Genomic DNA, 22204 nt, shown 5'->3' on the forward strand with positions numbered 1-22204 from the left:
ACATCCTCGTCCGCGTTCCACGGCCTGCGAAAACTGGCTGCAAGATGGCATCGATGTTATTTTCACGCTGCGTCTGCTGGGAAGCCGCGCAGCGCGGTAAAGGAGGGCTGCGCCCCTGAAGCTGTCTCGTACTGCGTCTGACTGCGCCTCAACTTCTGTCTAAACCGAAATTAGCCCCAACGGTTAGCCCCACCGGTCGCTGCATGCAGCGCCAACTCGTCAGCACTCCGCCAGCCTAGCAGCAGCCTTCCAGGGCTGTTGTACCTTCTACGCGTGTGCACGATTCCGTGGATTATCGAATTAATGAGGATACGCATTCAGCTGCGGTTGCCAGTTAGCAGGAGGGATGAGTTCCCAGCTGCGAGGAAAACCACCTGGCTGAAGGGCTGAAGGATGCTGAAGGGGGCAATGGATACTCCGGGGAGGCGGATCACTTGATATCCCTCCTGAGCGCTTAACGTCCCCTGAATGGACCGTCAGTATTGGAAGGAACCCCAAGAAGGGCTCTGTTATTATCCTGATGTACCGTGATGTGCCCCTGCTGTCATCATCCTTTCACCAAGCCACTAAGCCCACTGAAGCCCACTGAGCTGGCTTGCTGAGATCCACATTGGGCTGGCAGTAATGGCTGCCGGCCAAGGTGGTGGCGGATTCAAGCAGCTTGGGGGCAGAATGACCAGGTCCATAGCAATATTTATTATGGATAGGCAGCGCAAAGCAGACAGCTCTACTCAACACGGTATTAAGTACCAAGGCGGTGATAGCTGGGTACTCGCCCAGACTCGCCTGTGTTTAACCCTACCGTCGCACACACAATGAGACGGTAGGACAGACGGACGCCACACACACACACAATGTGTGTGTGGCGGGGGAAATCGTCAAAGCCATATAACTTAACCCAAACGATGCTTGGTTTTGCTGTAAGGCCCCAAGCTTGCCCAGGACTGCGCGTCCTTCTCATGCGCGCTTTGGCTGGACAGGGCTGGATGCGCTGCAACAGTAGCTGTGACTTGTATGTAAGACTGCTGTAACTTGTACATATATAATATAATATAATATATAATACGACAAACAATATATAATATACTACAATCCAGCAGCGAACCTTTTTTATGAGCCAAAATAACGCAGTTCAAAGATTCGGACAAGCTGCATCACTTGCTTGACGACCTGCCTGTGTCTGTCAACTAAGCTAGGTGGGGTGGGTGGATTTGCAGCAAAAAAACCCTAGGGTTACACTGAGTTTTTCGGGGACGGGCTGACTGTGGAAGTGCGGACCAGAGGGCCTTCCCCAGGGTGATTGGATAACTAAAATTACACCGCGTAATTAAGATTGTCTATTGTAATTTTTCGTAGACTAAATGATGGATAGGTGAGGGCAGGAAGATAGTAATGGGCGGGTTCTTTTCGTCTTGATGCGCACCTGGCCTAGCTTGCAGTTGGGGTAGATAAAACGGGCAGTCCGGCAGGTACGGTACCGAAGTGCTGAGCGGACATGGCACCTGCCGAGTTGTAAGCTCGACAAAATGAGGGTGCTGTTTGGAATGAAACCCTTAGGATGAATGGCTTGTGTCGGCTGGAGGCTTCAGGTACCGTCCGCTGAGCACGACACAGCACGAAAGAGGGCGTACGGAACTGGCCTGGGGCTTTGGGCTACCTATTGCGCGATGGGTTATTATCGGAAGGAAGGTTGATAATGGCTTAGATCGCACTGTCTGCAGCTTCAGGACTTTCTGAAGAGCAATTGCAAGGATTCGCGCCTTGCGCGAAAGGCTTGCACCGTTCGACATCCAGGGGTGAGAGTGTCGCATATCATGTTATTACATCTTAGGAGGACATATGCGGCTTTTCTTTACGCTAATATCATACCGGAAAGCTACTCGGGGTCCTTCTCCCTTAGCTCTGTAGCTTAGGTCCATCCGCCAAGCGTTTACCTGATCTTAGCTTTTTTCATTAATATCAGAAACGTCTGAGCCTAACGTCTACGTCTCAGCACAGCAAGTTGACTTTGACTCGATGTGCATAGTGCACGCCAGTGGAAAAGACTTAATACTTAAGGGGTGTAAATATTAAGCATTATGGGAACTGTCTCGAAGTAAGACACGGGCGAGGAGCTGCTGGCTTGTGGACATGGGCGAAAGGCTAGAGTGACCAAGGAGCCGGAAGACTTTGCGTGCCCACAAAATGGAGTCAGGCAGCGAGCTGGCGGGCGTGGAGGCGCTCGCGACGCGTGTTAAGCAGCTTCTGTGGGTTGTTCTCGACTCGGTGCCTGCGGAGCTTGTTCCATGGTCACTCGCGCTTGTCCGGCTCTTGCATGCTGTCGACACGTTCCCACGCGGTAAGTCCTTTCTAAGGCACCTGTTCACGTAATGAACATGCGCTCACTAGCTCAGGCTCACAGCAGTGTCCTTGGGAAGCCATGTCGGCACTTCAGCAACAGTGCCTGCCTGACCTACAACTCCTCTTTACTCATTATCCCCGTTACCCTCCGGGCTGAATAAACGTTTTGCAAGCACATTGTCTTGGGTACTGGCGATGTCCTTCCTGACAGGTGGCCTATACGACGGTCACTACGCAATACAAGCCGCTCTGCGGTACGAATTCCTTTGGCTGCCTCTAGCGGCACGTGTTCAGCACCGCACTCGCGGCGGCGGCAGCGGCCGCAGTGGCAGCATCGATGAACATGTGCTCGTTCCCCCACTCGATGTGGCGATGGCCTGGCTGCTGCACCGCTGTACCGCACCTGGATCATACCCATCTGACTGCGAGGCGCTTGTTGGCAAGGTGGGTGTTGGTTGAAGTGTTGCCAAGTATCGAATACAGCTCCCGCTCCCGCTGCTGCTGCTGCTGCTGCTGCCGCCAGCTCTGTGTGAAGCAGCTCGCGTGGCAAAAAATATACCTCCCTCCGGGGGCCCATTCCCTCTATCTCCTTCAATCGTCAGCGGTTCGTCTTACCTACTTCCCCCACCCACTCCCAGTTCCCAGTGTTTCCTCTTCCCCCCCCTTCTTCAGCCCATTCCCTGGCAGCAGCTTCACTCGTTCACGTGGTTCGTCTTCCCCCTCCCCCCTTTCCCTCCTCAGGTGCTGGACCCAGGCCCCAACCAGGCCTTCCGTTTCGCGGGATCGCACGCCTACAGCCAGTGCGACTTGCCCGAGGAACGCCAGGCCTGGGCCAGCAGGCAGTTGTGGGACGCGACCTACACGACACGAGGCGGAGGCCGGGTGGGCGCGGCGGCGGCTGGGGGGTCTGGGGGGTCAGACGTGGGCGGCCCGGCGGGCGCTCGCTCCCTCACCTCCGTCTCCCTGCTTAGCTCGCCGCCGGGCAGTGAGGCGCCGTCGCCGCGGCCGGAGCTGGGGCCCCCGCTGAGGCCCCGTGGTGGCGGTGGTGGCGCTCGGCGGGCCATGCGTAGCGGCGGGGGAAGCGGCAGTAGCAGCAGTAATATCGGAAGTGAAGCGGGATCGCCGGGCGGCAAGTTGGCTGCGCCAGCGGCAACGGCAGCGGCGGCGGGCGGGGTGGGCGCCACGGTCGCGTACAGCGTTGTCGAGAGCAGTCGCGACGGCAGTAGCAGCAACATCCTCGGCGGTGGCGGCGGCGGGGGAAATTGTCTGCAGGTGCAGTTTTGGCCGCCGGCTGCCCGCGGCTCCCGCGGGGACCTCACTGGGTTGTTTCCGTTAGCGGTTGCATCCGGCGGTTATAAGGACGTCGCCAGCAGCAGTGGCGGCGGTGGTGGTGGCGGAGGGAGAGGTCAGGTCGCGGGTGTGTTGTCGGGTCGCATGGGGGAGCTGCGGCCGCTGCTGCACTCGCTATTGCGACCCGCCTATCTCGACCCCGATGTCCTGGCACAGGCGGTGCAGAGGTGAGTCCCGAGGCTGTGGGCGTGTGCGTGTGTGTGCGTGTGTATGTGCGTGTATGTATTTGTGTATGCATGTATGTATTTGTGTGTAAGACTGGGGTTTGGAGGTCATTGGGAGGTCTGTGTGGGTGGGTGTGGACGTCTGGGTACACACACATGTACACAGAAATACATACATACGTACACACGTAGCTCCTAAAGCTCGGGCTGCGTTGCATCGCGATTATGATGAACTTCGGATCCATTGCGATATGATGATATTCCTTCTCCCGTATGTAAAACACACACCCTAAAACACACACATATATACACACGCACACACACGCGCGTGCAAACCCCCCTCCCACCACCACAATTACTTCACCCTCACTCTGTCATGTAGGTACTGTCGCTTCCTGATGCTCCAGGGGATGCACCCCTCCGTGCCCATGATACCCACAACGGTATGTCGTACTGGGGACCCCGGTGTAAGTGAGATCTCTGGCCTGGCCGCGGGCAGTGACCTCAACCTTAGCGGTGGAGTCCGACAGCAGTCGGTCGGCAGTTTGTTCCTTTGGCTTTTGCATCATTATCATCATCATCATCATCATCATCACCACCATCACCACCATCACCACCATCACCACCATCACCACCATCATTATCACCATCACCACCATCACCACCATCATTATCACCATCGCCATCTAATTTCCCTCCCCCCTGCCTCCCCTCCCCCCTCCCTCCTCCCTCCCCCCCCTCCCTCCCTGCCATCCCTTCAGGACATAGCCCTGATATGGGTGGCCCACATGGCCGTACCCGCCGCCTACCGGCGCACCTGCCACCGGCTGCTGGGCCGCCTGGTGCTGCCCGCACCTGGGGCGCTGAAACTGGACGACAGCGGACCTGAATTCGCGGAGACACGCCGCCTGTACGAACATCATTTTGGTGAGAATGTGTGTGTGTATGAGTGAGAGAGGGGGAGAGAGAGGGGGAAAGAGGGGAGAGAGAGGGAAAGAGGGGAGAGAGGGGAGAGAGAGGGAAAGAGGGGAGAGAGGGAAGAGAGAGGGAAAGATGGGAGAGAGAGGGAGCTGTGTGTGCATGGTAAGACTTATCACTTTGGGGGATGGGAAGTCTTGTTGGTCCTGGGGGGGCTCCGGGGAGCCCGGGGTCTGTTGAGGCGGCACATACACACGGTGGGTTGGGATGGGTGGAGGGGGGAGGAGGGAGGAGGGAGGAGGGGGGCTCTCCATCTTTCCCTTATGTCGTACAGCTTTGGCCTTGCGCTCCCCGCCCATTTCCAGTCTTGCTTTGGACGTCCGTCGCCTGTTGTTGTTTTTCCCTTGTTGAATTTTGCAACGTCATCGCCTTCATCATCAGCACCTAGCTACGCTCCCATGCCCACAGGCGAAGTGTACGACCCGCCGCTCACTCGTGCCGTACCGCTCTCCACACCGCACCCGCTTCTTTCCACCCCGCTGGCGCCCTTCCTACCCGCGTTCGAGCTCGTCCCAACCGGTACGACGCCATCATCCGATCTCGTCCTCGCCGCCACCTACTTCGACGCCGACGCCGCACTGCCCTCCCCCACTGTCCAACAGCTTCAGCAGCACCAGCAGAAGCTAGGTAACGGCAGCGTCGAGTACGGCAATGGCGGTGACGACGTCGGCGGGCTGCACCGCTGCGGTGCACATGCGCTGTACCTGCTGTACTTGCTCCGCCGCGGCGGCAACCGCAGCACGAGAAGCTTGGTCGGGCTGGTCTTGGGCCAGGCACACAGGCGCCGAGCGGCCGTCAAGTGAGCGAGCGTTTCCTTTTGTTTTTGCGCGGGGCGGAGGGTCCTTAGGTGATTTAGGGGGGGGCGGAGGGTCCTTAGGTGCTTTAGGCCGGAGGGTGTCGGGCGCAAGACCGCGGCCCCACCTCAACCGGCCTTCGACCCATCCCATCCCGCAGAACTGCAAGGCCTTCTCCGCCTCCTCACCTTGCATAGCCGCCACCCGCCTCCCTCCCTACCTATCGACCTACCTGCCTACCTACCTACCTCCCTCCCTCCCTCCCTCCCTAGCTACCTACCCGGTCTCCACCTCTACCTGTCACCTGATACCGCCCTGGGAAACGGCTTGCTCCCTGACGGGGCCCGGACTGATGTGCGTATGTATGTATGTAGGTACGTGGCCAACAAGGCCGCCGGGTTCCGTAACTTCCTGCACCTGCCGCACTCCGACTGCCACGTGTATTGGAGGAAGCTCAGACTGCGCAGCGTGGATCCGGAGTCTGTGGAGCCATCCGGCGCCTCCGCCACGGCCCTCAACGCCGTCGATGGCGGCGGCGGCGGCCAGCCCGATGCAGCCGTAGATCCGATGGTCATGGCGGCGGAGCTGTACGGCGACGCCGACAGCGACGCCGAGGCCGAGGGGGGCCCCGGAAGGGACGGCCACCGTCGCCGCCGTGGAGGTTCGGGAGGGGGGGATCAGGAGCGGCAGCACGAGGTGGTACGGCAGGCGCTGGCGGAGGCGGCGGCTGCCGCCGCCGCCGCCGCCGCGGCAGAGGCGGGGCTGCCGCCGCCAGCTGCTGCGTCTGCAAACGACGGCAGGGCCGGCAGCCGTGGCAGCCGTCGTAGCGATGACAGCAGCGGCGGCACTGGCGGCGGCTTCCTCACCCCGCTAAGCTCTAGCAGGAGAGGCTCTTGGATGGACGCTTCCAGTGGTTCGGCACCCGCGCAAAGGTCTGTGGGATCGTCAGGGGGCAGCTTCGGGGGCGGCGTTGACGCGGACCCGCCGCCGGCTCCGCCGTCTCGGCTGCCGCCACCGCCGCCGCCGCGGCTGCGGAATAACTTTGATGATGGTGCCGACGGCAGCGGCGCGCTGCAGCAGCGACCCAGGCGCATCGCCCTGATCGTGCCGCTTGTGCCGCCACCGCCACCGCCACCGCTCTCCTCGTCGACGCACTCGACGTTGACCTTCGCAGCAGGAAGCAGCGGCGCGAGCCGTCGGTCCTCGGATCACGACGGGGCCGCCGCCGCCGCCGCCGCCGGGCCCAGTAGCGACCACCTCATCTCTTACAGGCAACCGCGGCTGCCGTACGGCTCCGCCAGAGCCTCCGCTGGACAAGGCGTAGCACAGGGCGCTGGCGGAGCCGCCCCGGCGGCAGCGCAGCTACTGCCGCCGCAGGAGGAGGCGGTGGCTGCGGCTGCCGCCGCCGCCGCCCCCGTCGCGGCTGGCACAGTGGACCTCGCAGCGGGCCTGAAGGCCGCCGCGGTGACGGCCAATGAGCCGTTCCAAGCATGGGCGACTCCACGCCAACCGCCACCTCCACCTCCGCCTGACCTGCATCAGACACTGCAGTCATCACCATCAGCACCGTCGCCAAATCCGCCACTGCAGCAGCACGAGCAGGAGCAGGGGCAGCAGCAACCCCCTTCATGGCAAACCCAGCACGGGACAGAGCCAACAACCCCTAGATCGGACGGCACTGCCGCCGCTTCCGGTGACAGCGCAATGCCCTCGCCTGCGCGGCGGCCGTCCATTGAGCGCCGCAAGTACGAGGACGGTACGGACGGGTGGGCGTACAATAATCCGTACTACATCGACCGCCTGTTAGAGCTGGGTCCACTGTCGCCGCTGTCGCCGCTCGGGCAAGCACCGCCGCCGGCGTCTGCGGCGTTCCTTGTGGCGAAGGCGGCGGCGGCAACGGCAGGGGCGGCGGCAGGACACGCTACAAGTACGACAGAAGTGCCGGGCGCAAACGGCGGCGAGGAGGGGGCTCCTGGTCCCGCCTTAGTGGCGGATGAAGCTGCTGGCGGCGTCAGTCGCACCCCTCCGGGTCGCGGTTTCGGAGGCGAGGTCTGGGCTCTACGAGTTGCACGACAGGACCAGCAGAACGCTGCCGGCGCCGAAACCAATACTGCCGAGACCGTCGCCGCAGCGTATTCTTCCCCCAGCGGCGGAGGCGCCGTTGGAGAGGGTGACGGCCTCCGCGACATTCACGTCCTCGAGGATAACGCTGGTGGCGGCGGCGGCGGCGACGTACTTCAGAATGACGGCGGCGGCGGCGCCACCGGCGGGGTTTGGGCCATCCACGTTACTCGTTGCGTTCACGGCGGTAGCGGTGATGCCGACGGCAGCGGCGGCGGGAATGAGGCCCGCGGCAGTGGTGGTGGCGGCGGCAGTGGCAACAGCTCCGGGCTGCAGCAGCTGCGCAGCGGCAGCCTGGCGGGTGACGGCGGTGGCGGCGGCGGCGGCGGCGGCTTACCCCCCGCTCCGGGGAGCATTTACATGTCATGCGCGACCAGTCGTACAAGCTTGGACGGTGTCCACGGCGACGAGGAAGCAGCTGCTGCCAATGCTGGTACGGCAGAAGTAGGCACCGGGCGACGGATCGGAAGTCGCGACAGCGGCGATAGCGGCGACGACTTGTACTGCAGCCCGAGTGCCGCTTTCGCCGCTTCGATTGCGACTCCCTTCGCAAGCGCGCGGCCTGTTACGGATGATGGCGGCGCCGGAGGTGGCGATGGTCGTGGTGGCGGCGAGGCCGTCAGCAGAGACGCCGCTGCCGCTCCCATGGTTGATCCCACCACCAAGGCTCCGGCTGCTTCCGCTGCCATCGCGGTCGCCGCCGCCACATTAGTTGGCGCCGGCGGCAACGGGATGAGCAGCGCCGGGGCTGGCGGCTCCGCAAGCACCGGCGGCATCGGTAACAGCGCTGCGGGCAAGGGCATGGGTACGAGTAGAACTGGTGTCGGCGCCGTCGGCGCCGCCGTCACACGCTTATTTGGGCAAGCACCCTCCAGGCTCGCCAGGGTCACGACTGCAAGCCCGACGGCAGCCTCCGCCGTTACCCCCGCTGGCGGCAGCACGCCCCGCGGCGGCAGTACGACAACAACGGCAAACAACACTCCACGACCGTACGGCCTCCCACCGCGCCCCGCGCCGTTCGCATCATTCTCCTCAGCGGGGCCCGGCACACCAACGCCTCGCAGCGGCAGCGCCGGCAGCGGCGGCGGCGCAGCCGTCACGCCCAAACGCGCCAGCGGTGCCTACAGTCCCGGAGACGTGTCGTACATGCCGGGGCTGGGGGGAGTTGCGAGCCTGGTGACGCGCGGGGAGGAGTCGCCCGTGTTTTCCAAAAGCTTACGTGAACGATACGCTGGTGGCGGCGCCGCTGGGGGCCACGCTGGCGCCGCCGTTGCTGGTAGTTACAGCAGCGGCGGCGGCGTGAGCGCAGCTGCGGCGGGTCTTGCAGGTGACGGGGGCTCCTCTGCGGGCTTCTCCAGCCCTTTAGTGAGCAGCAGTGGCGCATCGTATTGCTCTGCAGTGTCGGGCAGATCGTCGGGCGGCCGCGGGCCGGGGGGGTTCCCCGTGGGCGGGGCCGGAGGCAGCGGCGGCGGGGGGCCCAGCAAGGGCGGCGGCGGGGGGGTTTGATGCGGGCTTTTCCGTGATGACGGAACGTAGTGATGAAGCGGTAGTGATGATGGTGGTTTCGCTGATTGCTGAATGTGAGGAGGTGCGGTGAGTGAGGGGGGAAAAAGGGGGAGACGTGGCAGGCGGTAGCCACCGAAACCCGCACGATCACCGAACTCCGTCACGTGCGCGATGATGGCGGACTGGAGCGCGAGTTTGAAATTTCAATGCGTGATTTGTACAGTGTTGTGTGGGGCTCCTCTTGGACAGGTCAGACTTGTTCTGTTATATGACGTTGCGGCCTCTGCGCTCACGTTGGCTGACATACTGAAAGAAATCTGGGGGTTACCTGCGGGTGGTATCTACGTAGGTGTGCATGAAGACGTCTGAAGAAGTGGGACCCGGGTGCTACTGGAAGGTATTGTAGCGGAGATGGCTTTTGAAGCTTGCAGGGGTGCGTACTGGGTGGCGATTGCCTGATTCCGGTGCTGTGATGTACTACAATTGACGACACCCGCGGCTCAGGTGAGATGGAATGAGGTATGATGTGCACACGTAAAGCACCGTTACGTGCGCGGTTGTTCCGTTATTATAATAATAATTATTATTATCGGGTAAGCATGCAGGCAAACCTTCAGCGGTCTCTGCCCGCATCGGCTATGCTCTCAGCATTGCTACCAGGGCTTTTCGTTGGCCAAACACGGACAAAGGTTTTCACATCAAATGTAATGGATGAGACACGATCGACACGGATCCGCGATCACTTCAGATACATGAACGACCGGGTGAGGTACCGGAAGCAACTCTTCAGGCTCCTCCAATCTTGGCGGATCGAGATTAAAACAAAGCAGCTCAAGGAGGCAGCGACCGAGAGGCAGCGTAAGGCGCAGGAATTGCATGATGAGGCTGCGCAGATTCAGGAGCGGCTTAAAGAGCGGCAAATACAACAGCTGAGGGAAGAGGTTCGTAGGGCAGAGCTCGAACATAAAAGGGTAAGGAAAGCAAAGACTTTTTCCTTTGCCAGGGTTTCTCCCAGTGCCAACGTAATCGTTGCGTCTTCCTGGCACGCACAAACGCGCAGGCCCAAATACAACTCCAGCGAGCGCAACGGCGGCAAGCGGAGCTCCAACGACGTGAGGATGAGCGGGCGGAACGGTGCGTCTGCACTTTGTCGAGCCAGAAGGGACAGACTGGAAAGCACGGTCGAAGGGTTGCAGAGCGGTCAGGCTGCAGCGAAGGGTCGGGAGCAGGCTACGGATGGGAAAGAGTAGGATAGAAATGTTGGACCCCCAGGAAAAGGATGGCAAGGGCCCAGGATGGCGGCATATTTGGAAGGGTCCATCCCAAGATGGCGGAAAGGGGGGGGAATGCAGTCTCCTGGTGGAGGGGGGATGTTGGGGTCGAGGGGGTTGTAGGATGTATCCAACCCACAGGGTGCGTGTCCGACACACACACCCCAGAATGCGAGGATGGGCTACCGCTCTGCACCCCTCCTGCACGTTCACGGTAATCCCGCCCATAGCTCACCCACGCACCCGACACCTGTAGCATCGCCAGCAGGCGCCTTTCCGTTGTTTCGCGGGTTCCTAGTCGCGGCCGAGCCGCAGTTACTTCACGACCTCACAAGGCTATGGGTATGTGACAAGGCCGTTTTGGGCTTGATGGTGACGTTCACGTGGCCCTAGCGCTGGCGACCATCTTCCCCTCCCCTGGTGTGGCAACGTCAAGCCTGTACGGAAGGAGGAGGCCGGGCCGACGCACCCCTGGAGCCCCATCAGCGGCTCTACAAATATACAGCCAGTCTGCCAGTCAAGGCAAATCCTTGCTGTGTCCAGCCACCGCCAGCCAAGCACGCGTCAGAGCACCGCAACGAGTGCAACGGATGTATCCTGCATTAGGGAAGGCTTCTAACCAACTAAAGGCTTCTAACCAACTAAAGACTTCTTCGTGGCGTTGGAAAGGCACATGCACGCGCTTGTACTTTAGGAGGCGGCATGCACTTGTACGCGCATGCATCTTTGCTCCCTCTCTTTCGCCACCTGCATTGCCGTAGGGACGAAGTTTCTTTCTATCCCCACGGCTTTTGGCTTCTGCAACTCGTGTGCTGTCGGGTCTGCGGTGCTTGTGAACATGTTGGCATAGTGGTCTTACCCTGCACCCCTACACCACTGGCAACTGCGTCCTCCTTGCTTTGGAACTCCAAAAAGACGGCAGTTGGCGCTTAGGAAGTGTTTGTAGCAGTCGGTTCTTTCCTTCTTGCATCATGATCACCATGATCCTGCGTTGCTGTACTCCTGCTCCCTCATGTACCCTCCTTCCCGTCGCAGCTACCAGCGGCTTCTTGACGCCAGCCGCAATTGGATTCGGCAGGAGGACCTTGAGGCGGCCATCCATCGGGCGCTGGACAATCCGCAGCCCTTCGGCTTCATCACCAACCTGCCCGTCAGCAAGGGCTTCTGAGCACGCTGAGACGGGAGATGCGGAGGCTGGCTGGCCATCATGAAGAGATACTGGACAGCGACAAGTGCCAGTGGCAGCGATGAGAAGCGGACGTCGACATCCCGTTGCGTCACAGAACAACTTCAACATCATGAGCGCCGTCGTATGCCTACCCAGGAGTCCTGGATTCGTAAATTGTATTTGAAGACGTGATGGATTTTCGCGGCGGTGCCTCGCCGTCCTCCAGGTTCCGGGTCCAGGTCTGAACCCACCCTGCCCCTCCCCCTCTTTTTCCCTCCTCTCCTCCTCATCTTCCTCTCGCTCAGCGGAGGAACAGAACACGGTCGTTTGTTGTCTTGCGCTCCCTGGTCGTGCAGTGCCTTACCTGGGGTGTATGCTTGGCGTGTCGTGATATGATGTCTGGGCAGGTGTGCTGCTGTGTGTTGTGGTGTGTTGTGATGAGGTGAGGTAAGTTGTGCAAACCTAGGCTGCTGGAATGTAGGCTGCTATTTCTGGATTGCCGCTGGTTGGTTTATACGCTTCCATGATAGAGGACGGAAAGAGCAGGTGTGGTTCCGGCAGACGGTTGGTTGGTTGGCCGGTGTACAAAACTGATTCTCAACGATGAGTGTGATGTTGGGGGTCGCGGACTGGTTGGGTGGGGAAATGCTGAATGATGGAGTTACAGGATATCAATGCTTACACTTTACACTTCACAATGTTGCGGGTTGGTGCCAACAGGGGCCAACAGAGTGTACACAGCACATGACTGCCGCCACGGTCATATTTGTTTCCTACTACTATTTCTCCACCCTGGCCCAATGGGTCGGCGGTTGGTGGTCACAGGGGCCTCCTGGTTTTCCTTCCGTCTTCTTCCGTCCCGCCCGGCAGGCGGTTAGCTTGGCTACAGGCCATCCCGGCGGTCCGCCAGCACCCGGGTGACTTAGCGGGCGGGGGCGAGCAAGGAGGCGGTGGTAGTGTTGGGCAAAGGGCCTATGGACCCAGGCAGCCGAGACAAACAAGCAACCCGTCATGAACGCTCAAATAGGCCCCTAGTCAGACACGCAGGACAAGTACAGGCGTGGGGTCAGACGAAGGCGTCACATCGTCGAGGTCACCACATTTTGGTCTTAGATCTTCAGATTTGGTTCAGAACGGGTCTTAGGTCAGATCGGGTCGGGACTGCATTAGCGAGCCAGTAGTGGTGTGGTGGTGGTGGTAGTGCTGGTGGAGGTCGCTGAGCTCCCCGGGTTGGGTGTTGTCGCGGCTGGCAGAGGGGAGTCACTGGCGCAGGGAAGCGTACATGGACTCCAACATGTCGACAGCCTTGGGTAGAGCTGCGATGACCTTGTATGCGCCCACCAGCCGCTGCTCGATCTGTAAGTCGGGGGAGAGTGGGGGGAAAGAGGGAAGGAGTACGTCGGGAAGAGCAGGGGGATGGGGGTGAGGTTTGCGTTTGAGGGTTGGAGGAGGGTCTTAGCGCTGCACCCTCGGGGAGAGCATTTGGTGGCACGACATGAGGCTAGCAGGGTGGGATGTATGCATGTAACTCGGATACAAAAACCGATATCCCACCGGGGTGGTGGTTCTGAGTGACGCATGCCTTCTTGGGCGCGCCGGGTGGCTATGCAACCAGCATTGAGAGAGGGGCTGTATGATTTTGAAGAGTTATCACTTTTTTTACCACAACCACGAATGTTCCGACAGCTGGTCTACACCGGTGCACGGGACCGACCGGTTATCAGCCAGCAGGGCGACCACCGGCAGCAGGACAGCTTCCGCATGCATCCAATTTCCTAAAGCTGTGTAAAACGTACAGGCAGCGATCCCCTTCCAAAATCAAGTCAGAAGCCATATGCAGGCGGTGTTTTTAAGGCTAGGGCCTAGGTGACGATGAAGACGACTGGGACTCGGCCATATCCTGTGCTCCCAAACGAGGAGAGACAGGAGCCATATCCCCCCCATATGCCCCCCGAACTCACCTCCCCCACTACGTCCCACCTGGCCTGTTCTCACCACGACGAATGCGAATCCTTGCTACTACACCTCCATGCTGCACCGTTCCAGCAGGGGATAAAGAAAATTGACCTTTCCCACACCACACACACAACTCCCACGACTCCCGCTACACACACATATGTGCACAGCACACAATCTCCCCCACTTTACATGTTTCCGAAGCTGCCAAAGCTGCCAGCCCGACGCACCATGATGATACAATTCTCCCCCCCCCCTTTACCCACCTGCGCCAGCACGTCCCCCATGGTCTCTTCCTCCAGGGGCACCGCCGGCTGCCCCCCGGGTGGCAGCGGCAGGGGGCTCACCAGGGCCACCAGGTGCTCCAACCCGCTCCGTACATCTGCATGGCTTCGGAGCAGGCACTCCAGGGCCTCACCCGCGGCATCTGCTCGGGAAAGGGCGTCCTGAAGCTCCTCCTGCGATGTTGTTGTTGCGGTGGTGGTGGTGGTGGTGGTGGTGGTGGAGTTTGTGACAGTTGGGGGGAGGAGGTTAGGTTGGGAAGGTGAGGGTGGAAGGGTTTAACCGCTCCTCACGCATGTTTGCCGGCGCATGCAAACCTTACCGCGACACTGTTTCCCCGGGCCTTACTGTTTTACCCCGGGCCCGCGCCCGGGGCCTGGGAATGGGGTTCCTTTCGAAACGCACTTCCGCATCCGCATGTGCATTCTCGGCTTCATCATCCGCATGTGCATTCTCGGCTTCATGCAGCACTGTCACACCGCACATATGTTTTTAACGAGTCTGAACTCCTAACTCCACTAAAACTCGCTAAAAACCCGCGTTAATCCACAGTTCATCAGCCCAGCCGGCAGCTCAGACATCCAGCTGCTCCTAACACCCTCGGCCCCTGCCTCCAGCGACAGACACATACCCACAGACACACAAACTCCCCGCGCACACGAAAACAAGCTCACCTGAGCCGCATCCATCTGGTTCTGCGTAGTCATCCTGCCACTGCCCTGCAGATCGTCGCGGTGCTTGCGGAGTACCTGCGGACCGCAAAACATCATTTCACACATAATGTTCAGTGTACGGCAAAGCTATATTGCAGGCCTCAGAAGGCAGGCTCGATGCAGCACAAGAAAGCGCCCTCGTTTCGACGACCATCACCAAAACACCCCATCAGCAGCACCAGCACCACCCTTCCCAATGGACAGTAGCAACTTGTGTCGGTTTACATTCTCCGCCATTCTCCTCGGATAGAGGCGACGTTCCCCCCACCCCACACACCACAGGCCGCACTTTGACAATCATTACATTTTATGTATGTCAGGATGTGAATTCAAAGTGTAAAGTGAATGCATGCTCACAATATGATAATTGTATGGGTCACATCTGTACAGTGAGGTACGTGCCGTACGTACCTCAAGCTCCTGCACAAGTGCAAGGCGCTGCGCCGTCGCCTGCGAGCGCATCTCCACCAAGTTGGCGTACGACTCCTGCTGCGCCAGCAGCCGCGCAACCAGCTCCGAAACCCGCTTCGCACCCGCTGTACGACATAACCGTACGATGAGATCTCGTGCTGTGATGTCCTCCAGCTCCCCCCGGCTCGACTCCTTGGCAGCTGGAGTGGCCGACGGTGATGTTGGTGCTGCTGCTGCTGCTGCCGGCTGCTGCTGCTGTTCTCCAGCGGTAACACCATCACCGTTACCGCTGCCGCCGCCCGTTGGTGCTGTTGTTGCTGCTGCTCCCGCGGCTGGTGGCCTGCTGTTGCTGCTGGTGCCGCTGTCCTCTGGGGATGGCCCTATGAGGGGAACGAACTGCCGCTGCATGAGAGCCCGGTTGGTTTGCTGCAACGTAGCGGCCTGAGGGGCGGTTGGGGAGGAGGCGTGTGTGTGTATGTGGAGTGTGTGTATGTGGGGTGTGTGTGTGTGGTGCCAATTCTTTATTGCAAATAAAAGGACTCCCCGGACTCCCCGGACACACAAGGAGCCCGTGCTGGTCAGTTTAAAATCGCACAGCCTCCTGTCCTTTTGCTTTTTGTGCACAGACAGCCTCTAGGGTTTACTACTGCTGTATTGTCCGCGTGATTACGTCCTCTCACACCTCTCCCACCTTTTCCCGCATCTCCGCCAGTACTCTGGCTCTCCGGGCTCGGTTGGCGGTGACCTCCTCCTCCAGCGCTGTCAGTGTGGTCTTGGCCACCTCCTTGGCGGCCTGGACCTCCCGACTTGATAGGGTGGCGGTCTGCGGAGGGAGGGAGGGAGGGGTGGGCATACATACAGACATACATGCATAAATACCGCAATTCCCGGTACAAAAAGGGAGAGAGGGAGAGAGGGGGAGAGGGAGAGAGGGAGCGGGAGAGAGGGAGAGAGGGAGGGGGGTTCATTATTCACAGCAACACTCTCCGCAGTGCTCCCCCAAAGCACCACCACCTCCAGCCACCCCCCACCGCGCCAGGTACCTGCAGCGCGGCCACCTTGGTGGTTTTCTGTTCCTCCAGCGCCCGGATACGGGACTCCAGAAGGGGCTCCTCCTGACGCAGCTTCTCGATAACCTGCATGGTAGGTTTTGGGGGGGAGGGGGAGAGAAGGGGAGAGGGGAGGGGGAAGGGGGGGCGGAGAGGGGGAGGGGGGGGAGAGGGGGAAATACGGTAAGTACGGGACATCGGGAGCTGTCGATTGAAGGACACAAAGGTAACGAAGCACAATGCTGGGGCGCAAAGAATAGACAACAGTAGCCTGCGCAGCCGTTATCTGCCGTACAATACTTGTCGTCGTACCTGCTCGTACGTCTTCCGTATGCTAAACGCCTCATTGGCCTTCACGGTGGCCTTCTCCAACCGGTTCTGGAGCTGTCGGAGCTCCCGGCCAGCGGGGCTGTTGTACGGCAGTGACGCGGCGGCTGCAGCTGCCGTGATGGCCGAGACGCTGGGGGCGCTGCTAAGACTGGCGCTCAACGGCATGGAGGAGACGCTGGCGGCGGCGGCGGCAGCTCCCGGTACGGCAGCCGCCACTTTGGCCATATCCTTTTTGACGTTTACAGTTTTGTAACAGTTGGCGCGAGGAGGACAGAAACGGGGGGGGGGGCGGGGCGGGGCGGGGAGGGGAAAGGGGAGGAGGGAAATCTCACACCGGGATGATTTCACACTCTGCGCTATGTGGTGGTGGTGGTGGTGGTGGTGGTGGTGGTAACAACTGCGACAACTACGCTGGGCGACTTGACGACGGTAGACTCGCGCAGGTGACATCGACAGGTGGTAATGGCGCCGCGCTTTACTCGGTCTCGATTTATTCGGTCTCAGTCCTCGGAGCTTCCTAGGTTCTTCCGTTGGTTGGTGGAGAGCGCTGCGCTGCGCCGGTTGTGTTCCCCTTGTGGTGTGGCGGTGGGGGAGGCGGCGGCGGAGCAGTGTTGCGAGGTGGCCCCAACAGCCTCAGGGGGGGGGGATTTGAGGTGTGAACTTTGCGCACTGGGGGAGTTCCGGGGCACCGAAGGAAAGGGGCCACTTGCTTGCATCAGGGGTTGTGTGTATGTGTGTATGTATGTGTGTATGTATGTGTAAAATGTTGTGTGTGTGTATGTGAGACGTGCTTTGGGTCGGTGAATGTGTGCTCAGGAACTCGGGCGATTGCGAATTCCACACCTACACTCCGTACTACCGGCCTGGTAGTGCCGTACGCCGTACCTTGAGGCTGTCGTGCAGATTGTCGAGCTTCTGCAGCGCCGTCTTCTTGTCCTGTGGGGGCCGTGGATGTGAGGTTTGGGTACACGGAGTTGTTGGCGGGGCGGGGGTATACATTCTAGCATTACGGAGTGCATGTGTATCTTTGTATGTGCATGTGCATGTGCATGCGTGTGTATATGTGGAATGGGAGGGCATGTTAAAAAGAAGAAGCGGGAGAGAGGGAGAGAGGGGGAGATGGGGGGAGAGCAGGTTGTCGGGCGCCAAGAAGGCTCTGCAATACACGGAAGGGGGAAGGGGCGGGGGGTTATAGGCACATGAGCCGTACACGTAGGGCCCAGGGGCGATCTTGCGGACGGTAGGGAAGAGCACACCTCCCATCTAATTTCCGTACATGCTGCCGTACCTTGATGACTTTGTCGTACGCCCTTCTAAATTCGTGCACTTGTCGTTCCAACCGTTCCACCACTCGCTCTCCGTCTGTGGCGGTGCCTTGCTTGCCCTGGAGAGCGCGAGGAGGTGAGGAGGAGGAGGAGGAGGAGGAGGGTGAGGAGGAGGAGGAGGAGGTGAGGAGGAGGTGAGGAGGCAAGAAGGGTGGAGGGCGGGCTTGGTCGAAGATACGTAAGGGCAGAACACGACACACATACATACACACATACATACACACATATATACACATATATACACATATATACACATCCATACATACACATCCATCCATCCATCCATCCATCCATCCATACATACATACATAAGCTGCAAAGGACAGACGGAGCCTTAGTTACTGACGGCCACCCCCTCCCCCCCGGCCACCCCTACCTCCCCCCTTGCAACCTCCTCCCCAACTCCCCTCTTAACCCCGTATTACACCCTCTCCTCCCCTCCCCGCATCCCCCCCCGCCCCCCCCCACACATCCCCCCACATACCCACCTGCAGCTCGGTGCTACCCCCCCTTCGAGCCACTTCCTGTGACAAGTCCTTGTTCTCCTGAGCACCGTTTGGAAGGGCAGGGTAAGGGGGGTAAGGGGGGGGGGAGTAGTACGGATAGTACGGATCACTTCCAAGCGGGGGCTCGGGGTATATCCGTCGGCTGCGGCGGGAGGCTGTAACAGCGGCGGGAGACGTCCGCGGGGCGGGTGGGGGTGGGGGAGGCGCACGGTGGCGGCAACGGCTAACTCCAACACCCTAGTACTATAGGGAAAGGGGGGGGGAGTTCCCCACGAGCAGAGCGCCACCACCAGCGGCGGCGATCCAAAGAAGGAAATCATCATGCAGCAAGTGTGGAGCGTTTTTGCTGTAGAAAACATTTGTGTCGAAGAACTTCCTGCCAACGTTCGACGAGGCGGGGACCAGTCGGCGCCCGCCCCCCCCCCACACACACCCTCGGTGGGAGGGATGATTGGTGGGCGGGAGGGGGCGGGTGGGGGTGGTATTTGGGAGACACGCATTACGTCTACCAATAGCCCTCTGGCCTTCAGAATCCTGGAATCCAGGGGGGGATGATGTCTGGATGATCCGGGGCTCCGAAACCCTAAGTTTTGTAACCACCTCCCCAAAGTGCGCTCTTGCCGCCAGTCCCGACATAGCGGCTTTTGCTTGTCCGCAGCTCCCATTTGGACGACCACTTCTTGCTCTCTACACATCTCTCCCCCGCCCCGTCCCCGTCCCGTCCCCCTCCCCACCTGCTTCAGTGCCATCAGTGTGTTTTTATTTTGTTTGATCGTCCATTGTGTCGTATCCTGACTGGTCTTGAACTCGGACTCTGAACCAGAGGCACACATACATACACACATACATACATACGTACGCCACGGAAGATCCCGAGATTCCTCGGGGGAAGGGGTACCCGGGTAACATGGGATGAAGACAGCGGCGGCGGCGGCAGCGGCGGCGGCGGCGGGAGAGGGAGCGGGAGTTTGCCCTCCTCCGCTAGGGCAGGTGCAGAGTCGTACACAGCAAAGATTGTGGCTCTGCTACCGCCGCCGCCGCCGCCCTGTTCTTCTCCACCCCCCATGGGCCTTGAGCCTCGGCAGTCGATAACCCGCGGCACCCTCATTTTTAAAAATTCATATAGAAGAAATACTAGGACGAAACTTCCAATCAAATTTCGGATCCTGACCCGGGTAAGGGCCGCCATGCGGGGGAGAGGGGAGAGGGGGGAAGCATGTCGACGCGGTCGCGAGAGACCCGCAATACTTTGCCCATAGCATTTTTTTGCATGCGCGCCCTTTTCCGCAAGGTCTTAGAAATTCTGGAACCGAAGTTGGACTGGTGGCTTCCTTCCCCCCTGTGAGAACGCGGCCGCGTCGTCTGCTTACCAAGCTGCTGCAGCCGCTCCTGCAGCTGGGCGATCAGCTCCGGCCCTGCAGCAGCATCCGCGTCCATCGTTGCCGCGGCTGTGCGGGAGGAGCTGCTGGCGTGTGCGCTGGGTCGCCCCATGGCCAATCCGTTGTTGCTGGCGGATGGCGCGGCCCGGCCTGACTCCTTCGTCGGCGTTCCCAAAGCCTTTGAAGTGGATGGAGAGCGGGTGGGTGTTGAAGAGGCTGATGGGGCTGTCCGTGTGGAGCCTGCCGTTGGGGTCGCGCGTTGGCTGCTCATCGCGGCCACATGAGCCTACCCATGTACGTCCCAGCGCAGCCAAGTAAGGCGGTTCAACATTGCATACGAGTTAATATCCAAAACACGATTAGAACATGAGCATACGCTTTTTGGCTGGCTAAGCAACTTGGCAGTCCAAGAGCAGCTGAATACGGCCTATGTCTAAGCTACAGATTGAAATTGGAGTCATCAACTCGCCACTTCACAAGCGCAAATCTTATTTTTGTAGAGTCGTTTGTGTTGTTCAAAGACTGTACAGGAAACAAATGCTTTAATTATTTCTGCACAGCTTGACACCGTGTTACACCCATAGAAGCTTTCGTTGGGCCCATATCGAACATGATAAAAAGACGCAGCCTGTGCATGTGAAGTTCTGAGGACGTACGACGGCATTAGTTATGTTGATGCAGTCAAGAAATCATACTCCCACACATTGCAGAATTGTATTTGCAAAACAAGTACAGGTCTGGAACCTGTTGCACAGACAACTCGTTAGTGCCATGGGAGAGGGGACAAAGTATTGTGATCTCGCGAACTTAATCTCATCTGTATATGTAGCGGCGGACATTCCTAAGGACGCCCAGGCAATATGCGTGCCAAGCCACCTGCCGGTATAGGTACGCTGGCGCTAGTGTTGTTGCTGCTGGCTTCCTGTCTGAAAGCCGATGGGAAGCAGCTGCCGGTAATGACACTAGAAAACATTCCCTTCCTGGACAATATGAATAGCGAGGTAAGAATGGGTAAGTGGAGAGGATCTGCTACACCCCGTCCCATGGTTCCTAAGATAGCAGTTGATGTGCATTCTTCGCCCACAGAGCGTAATCACGCTCCGTAAGCGGCCGCCCGGCTACGAGCCCGCCACCACAGAAGTCGAATGGGAACCTATTTTTAGGTAAGTGCAAAATGTGCAATGCCTTTTAGTAACTTTTTTGCGTAAAAGCTCTTTGCATTTTTGAGTACTGTATCGACTTTTGAACATATTGTGTACCGCTGCGGCGCGGCGCTCGTCGGCACTTAATATTTTGGTAGTCCCCAGCGCTATTCACACTTGCGACTTCACACAAAAACACATATAACCTCCCTAACGCTCTGCCATTCTCTCAGTCGTACCCTCTTTACGTTCCGTCCTAATGGTGTTTCTCCGCCGTACGCTTCATGGGTCGTTCGTACGTGCCGTACGTGCACTTGACGGTCACATGCAGGTCTAACCTGTTCCGAGATCTGCGGCGTTATCAAAACAAGATATCCCAGGTGAGCCGCCCTCTCCACACCGCCGCGACACGCATCTCCCTTGTCACACACACAATACATATTACATGCTCCCGGCCGACCCGGGTTCAAATCCGCCTGCCGGCTCCTCGGGTGTTTGAGGAGTGATGAAATGGGAGGTGGCCCCCCATCATATGGACGATGTAGGACGTGATAAAATCAACTTGCGAGCTGACCAGGAACTAAGTTGATGTGCCGTTGATCCGCTAGATTTGGTTGGATGCTGGTGGTGAGTTGCCGAACCCAACGAATACATTCTGAAGTCGGATGGGGTGACGGATTAGGGTGCCCCTCTAGCAGGGGAGAGCAGGGACTGCCCGGGAAAGGGGCCGCTGGCGAAGTTAACCACCCTGTAACAACATACATATTACATGCTCACATATGTACACAAACATACATTCCTTGTCGTGAAAAGCGCTATCGCCTGGGTTGCCGCATGAAAGGCTGTCTGTCTACCTACCTATCTGTCTGTCTATCTATCTATCTGCCTGTCTGTCTATTTATCTGTCTGGATAGTCCAATGGCTAGATTCTTGTTTGTCTGTCTGTCTGTCTGCCTGGACTAGTACACGGATAGGCGGACGGATGGATGTACGGCGAGCAAGGGGGTGGACCCTTCCCCTCTCCCCTCTCCCCGCGAAGAGGTTCCTTTCCGCAGCACTAGCAACAACAGCACCGACGGCAGGGGGGCGACATCCCGTCCTAAACCCAACTGGGAGGACTTATCCGCGGCCGTATGTATGTACCCCTGCCGTGTCGTATCATCCACCCTCCTGCCACCACAGTGTTTTCCCCTCCCCTCTCCTGCCGTACCTCGGGAGGAGGGAAACTGTCCGGGCCCCATCACCCCCCAACCCCCAACCCCCCCCGGCCCCACATAACCCAACCCAGGGTCAGGCCCTCACCCTGACGGGCTTGGCCTACCAGCTGGAGCTGCTGAAGCAATCCAACCGCTGGCATCACGTAGTTGTCGTACTTGTACGGCATAACGTCATCTACGCCTACCTTGCTCCTACCTATTG

General features: G+C 59.3%; 4 protein-coding genes across 4 annotated transcripts in view; 2 read left to right on the forward strand and 2 right to left on the reverse strand.

Annotated features, from left to right (window-relative positions):
• Positions 1-2184: 2184 nt before the first annotated feature.
• On the forward strand, positions 2185-10917 carry VOLCADRAFT_105117 (uncharacterized protein; the record flags this gene model as incomplete). The annotated part of the gene is made up of 13 exons (XM_002951441.1): positions 2185-2338; positions 2552-2784; positions 3082-3857; positions 4237-4390; positions 4616-4781; positions 5241-5631; positions 6001-7940; positions 8190-8552; positions 8784-9112; positions 9147-9340; positions 10002-10224; positions 10314-10387; positions 10755-10917. 13 exons carry the CDS (start codon positions 2185-2187, stop codon positions 10915-10917), a joined length of 5160 nt encoding a protein of 1719 aa, XP_002951487.1.
• A 1796-nt stretch (positions 10918-12713) lies between these two features.
• On the reverse strand, positions 12714-16658 carry VOLCADRAFT_105118 (uncharacterized protein; the record flags this gene model as incomplete). Its single annotated transcript, XM_002951537.1, has 7 exons — positions 12714-13048; positions 13915-14106; positions 14605-14679; positions 15055-15246; positions 15746-15877; positions 16098-16190; positions 16416-16658. 7 exons carry the CDS (start codon positions 16656-16658, stop codon positions 12953-12955), a joined length of 1023 nt encoding a protein of 340 aa, XP_002951583.1. The 3' UTR covers positions 12714-12952.
• Positions 16659-16950: 292 nt separating this feature from the next.
• Positions 16951-19701, reverse strand: VOLCADRAFT_92042 (uncharacterized protein; the record flags this gene model as incomplete). Its single annotated transcript, XM_002951538.1, has 6 exons — positions 16951-17004; positions 17319-17369; positions 17722-17817; positions 18247-18303; positions 18999-19078; positions 19635-19701. 6 exons carry the CDS (start codon positions 19699-19701, stop codon positions 16951-16953), a joined length of 405 nt encoding a protein of 134 aa, XP_002951584.1.
• An 802-nt stretch (positions 19702-20503) lies between these two features.
• Positions 20504-22204, forward strand: part of VOLCADRAFT_92043 (uncharacterized protein) — a gene marked incomplete at both ends in the record, with an annotated part of 10852 nt that continues 9151 nt past the window's right edge. Inside the window, 4 exons of the mRNA XM_002951442.1 lie at positions 20504-20644; positions 20730-20806; positions 21117-21165; positions 22074-22145. Of these exons, the coding sequence (XP_002951488.1) occupies positions 20504-20644; positions 20730-20806; positions 21117-21165; positions 22074-22145 (339 nt within the window). The remainder of the gene's footprint in view (positions 20645-20729; positions 20807-21116; positions 21166-22073; positions 22146-22204) is intronic.

Source organism: Volvox carteri, assembly GCF_000143455.1.
Source record: "Volvox carteri f. nagariensis unplaced genomic scaffold VOLCAscaffold_24, whole genome shotgun sequence".
NCBI classification, from domain to species: Eukaryota; Viridiplantae; Chlorophyta; class Chlorophyceae; order Chlamydomonadales; family Volvocaceae; genus Volvox; species Volvox carteri.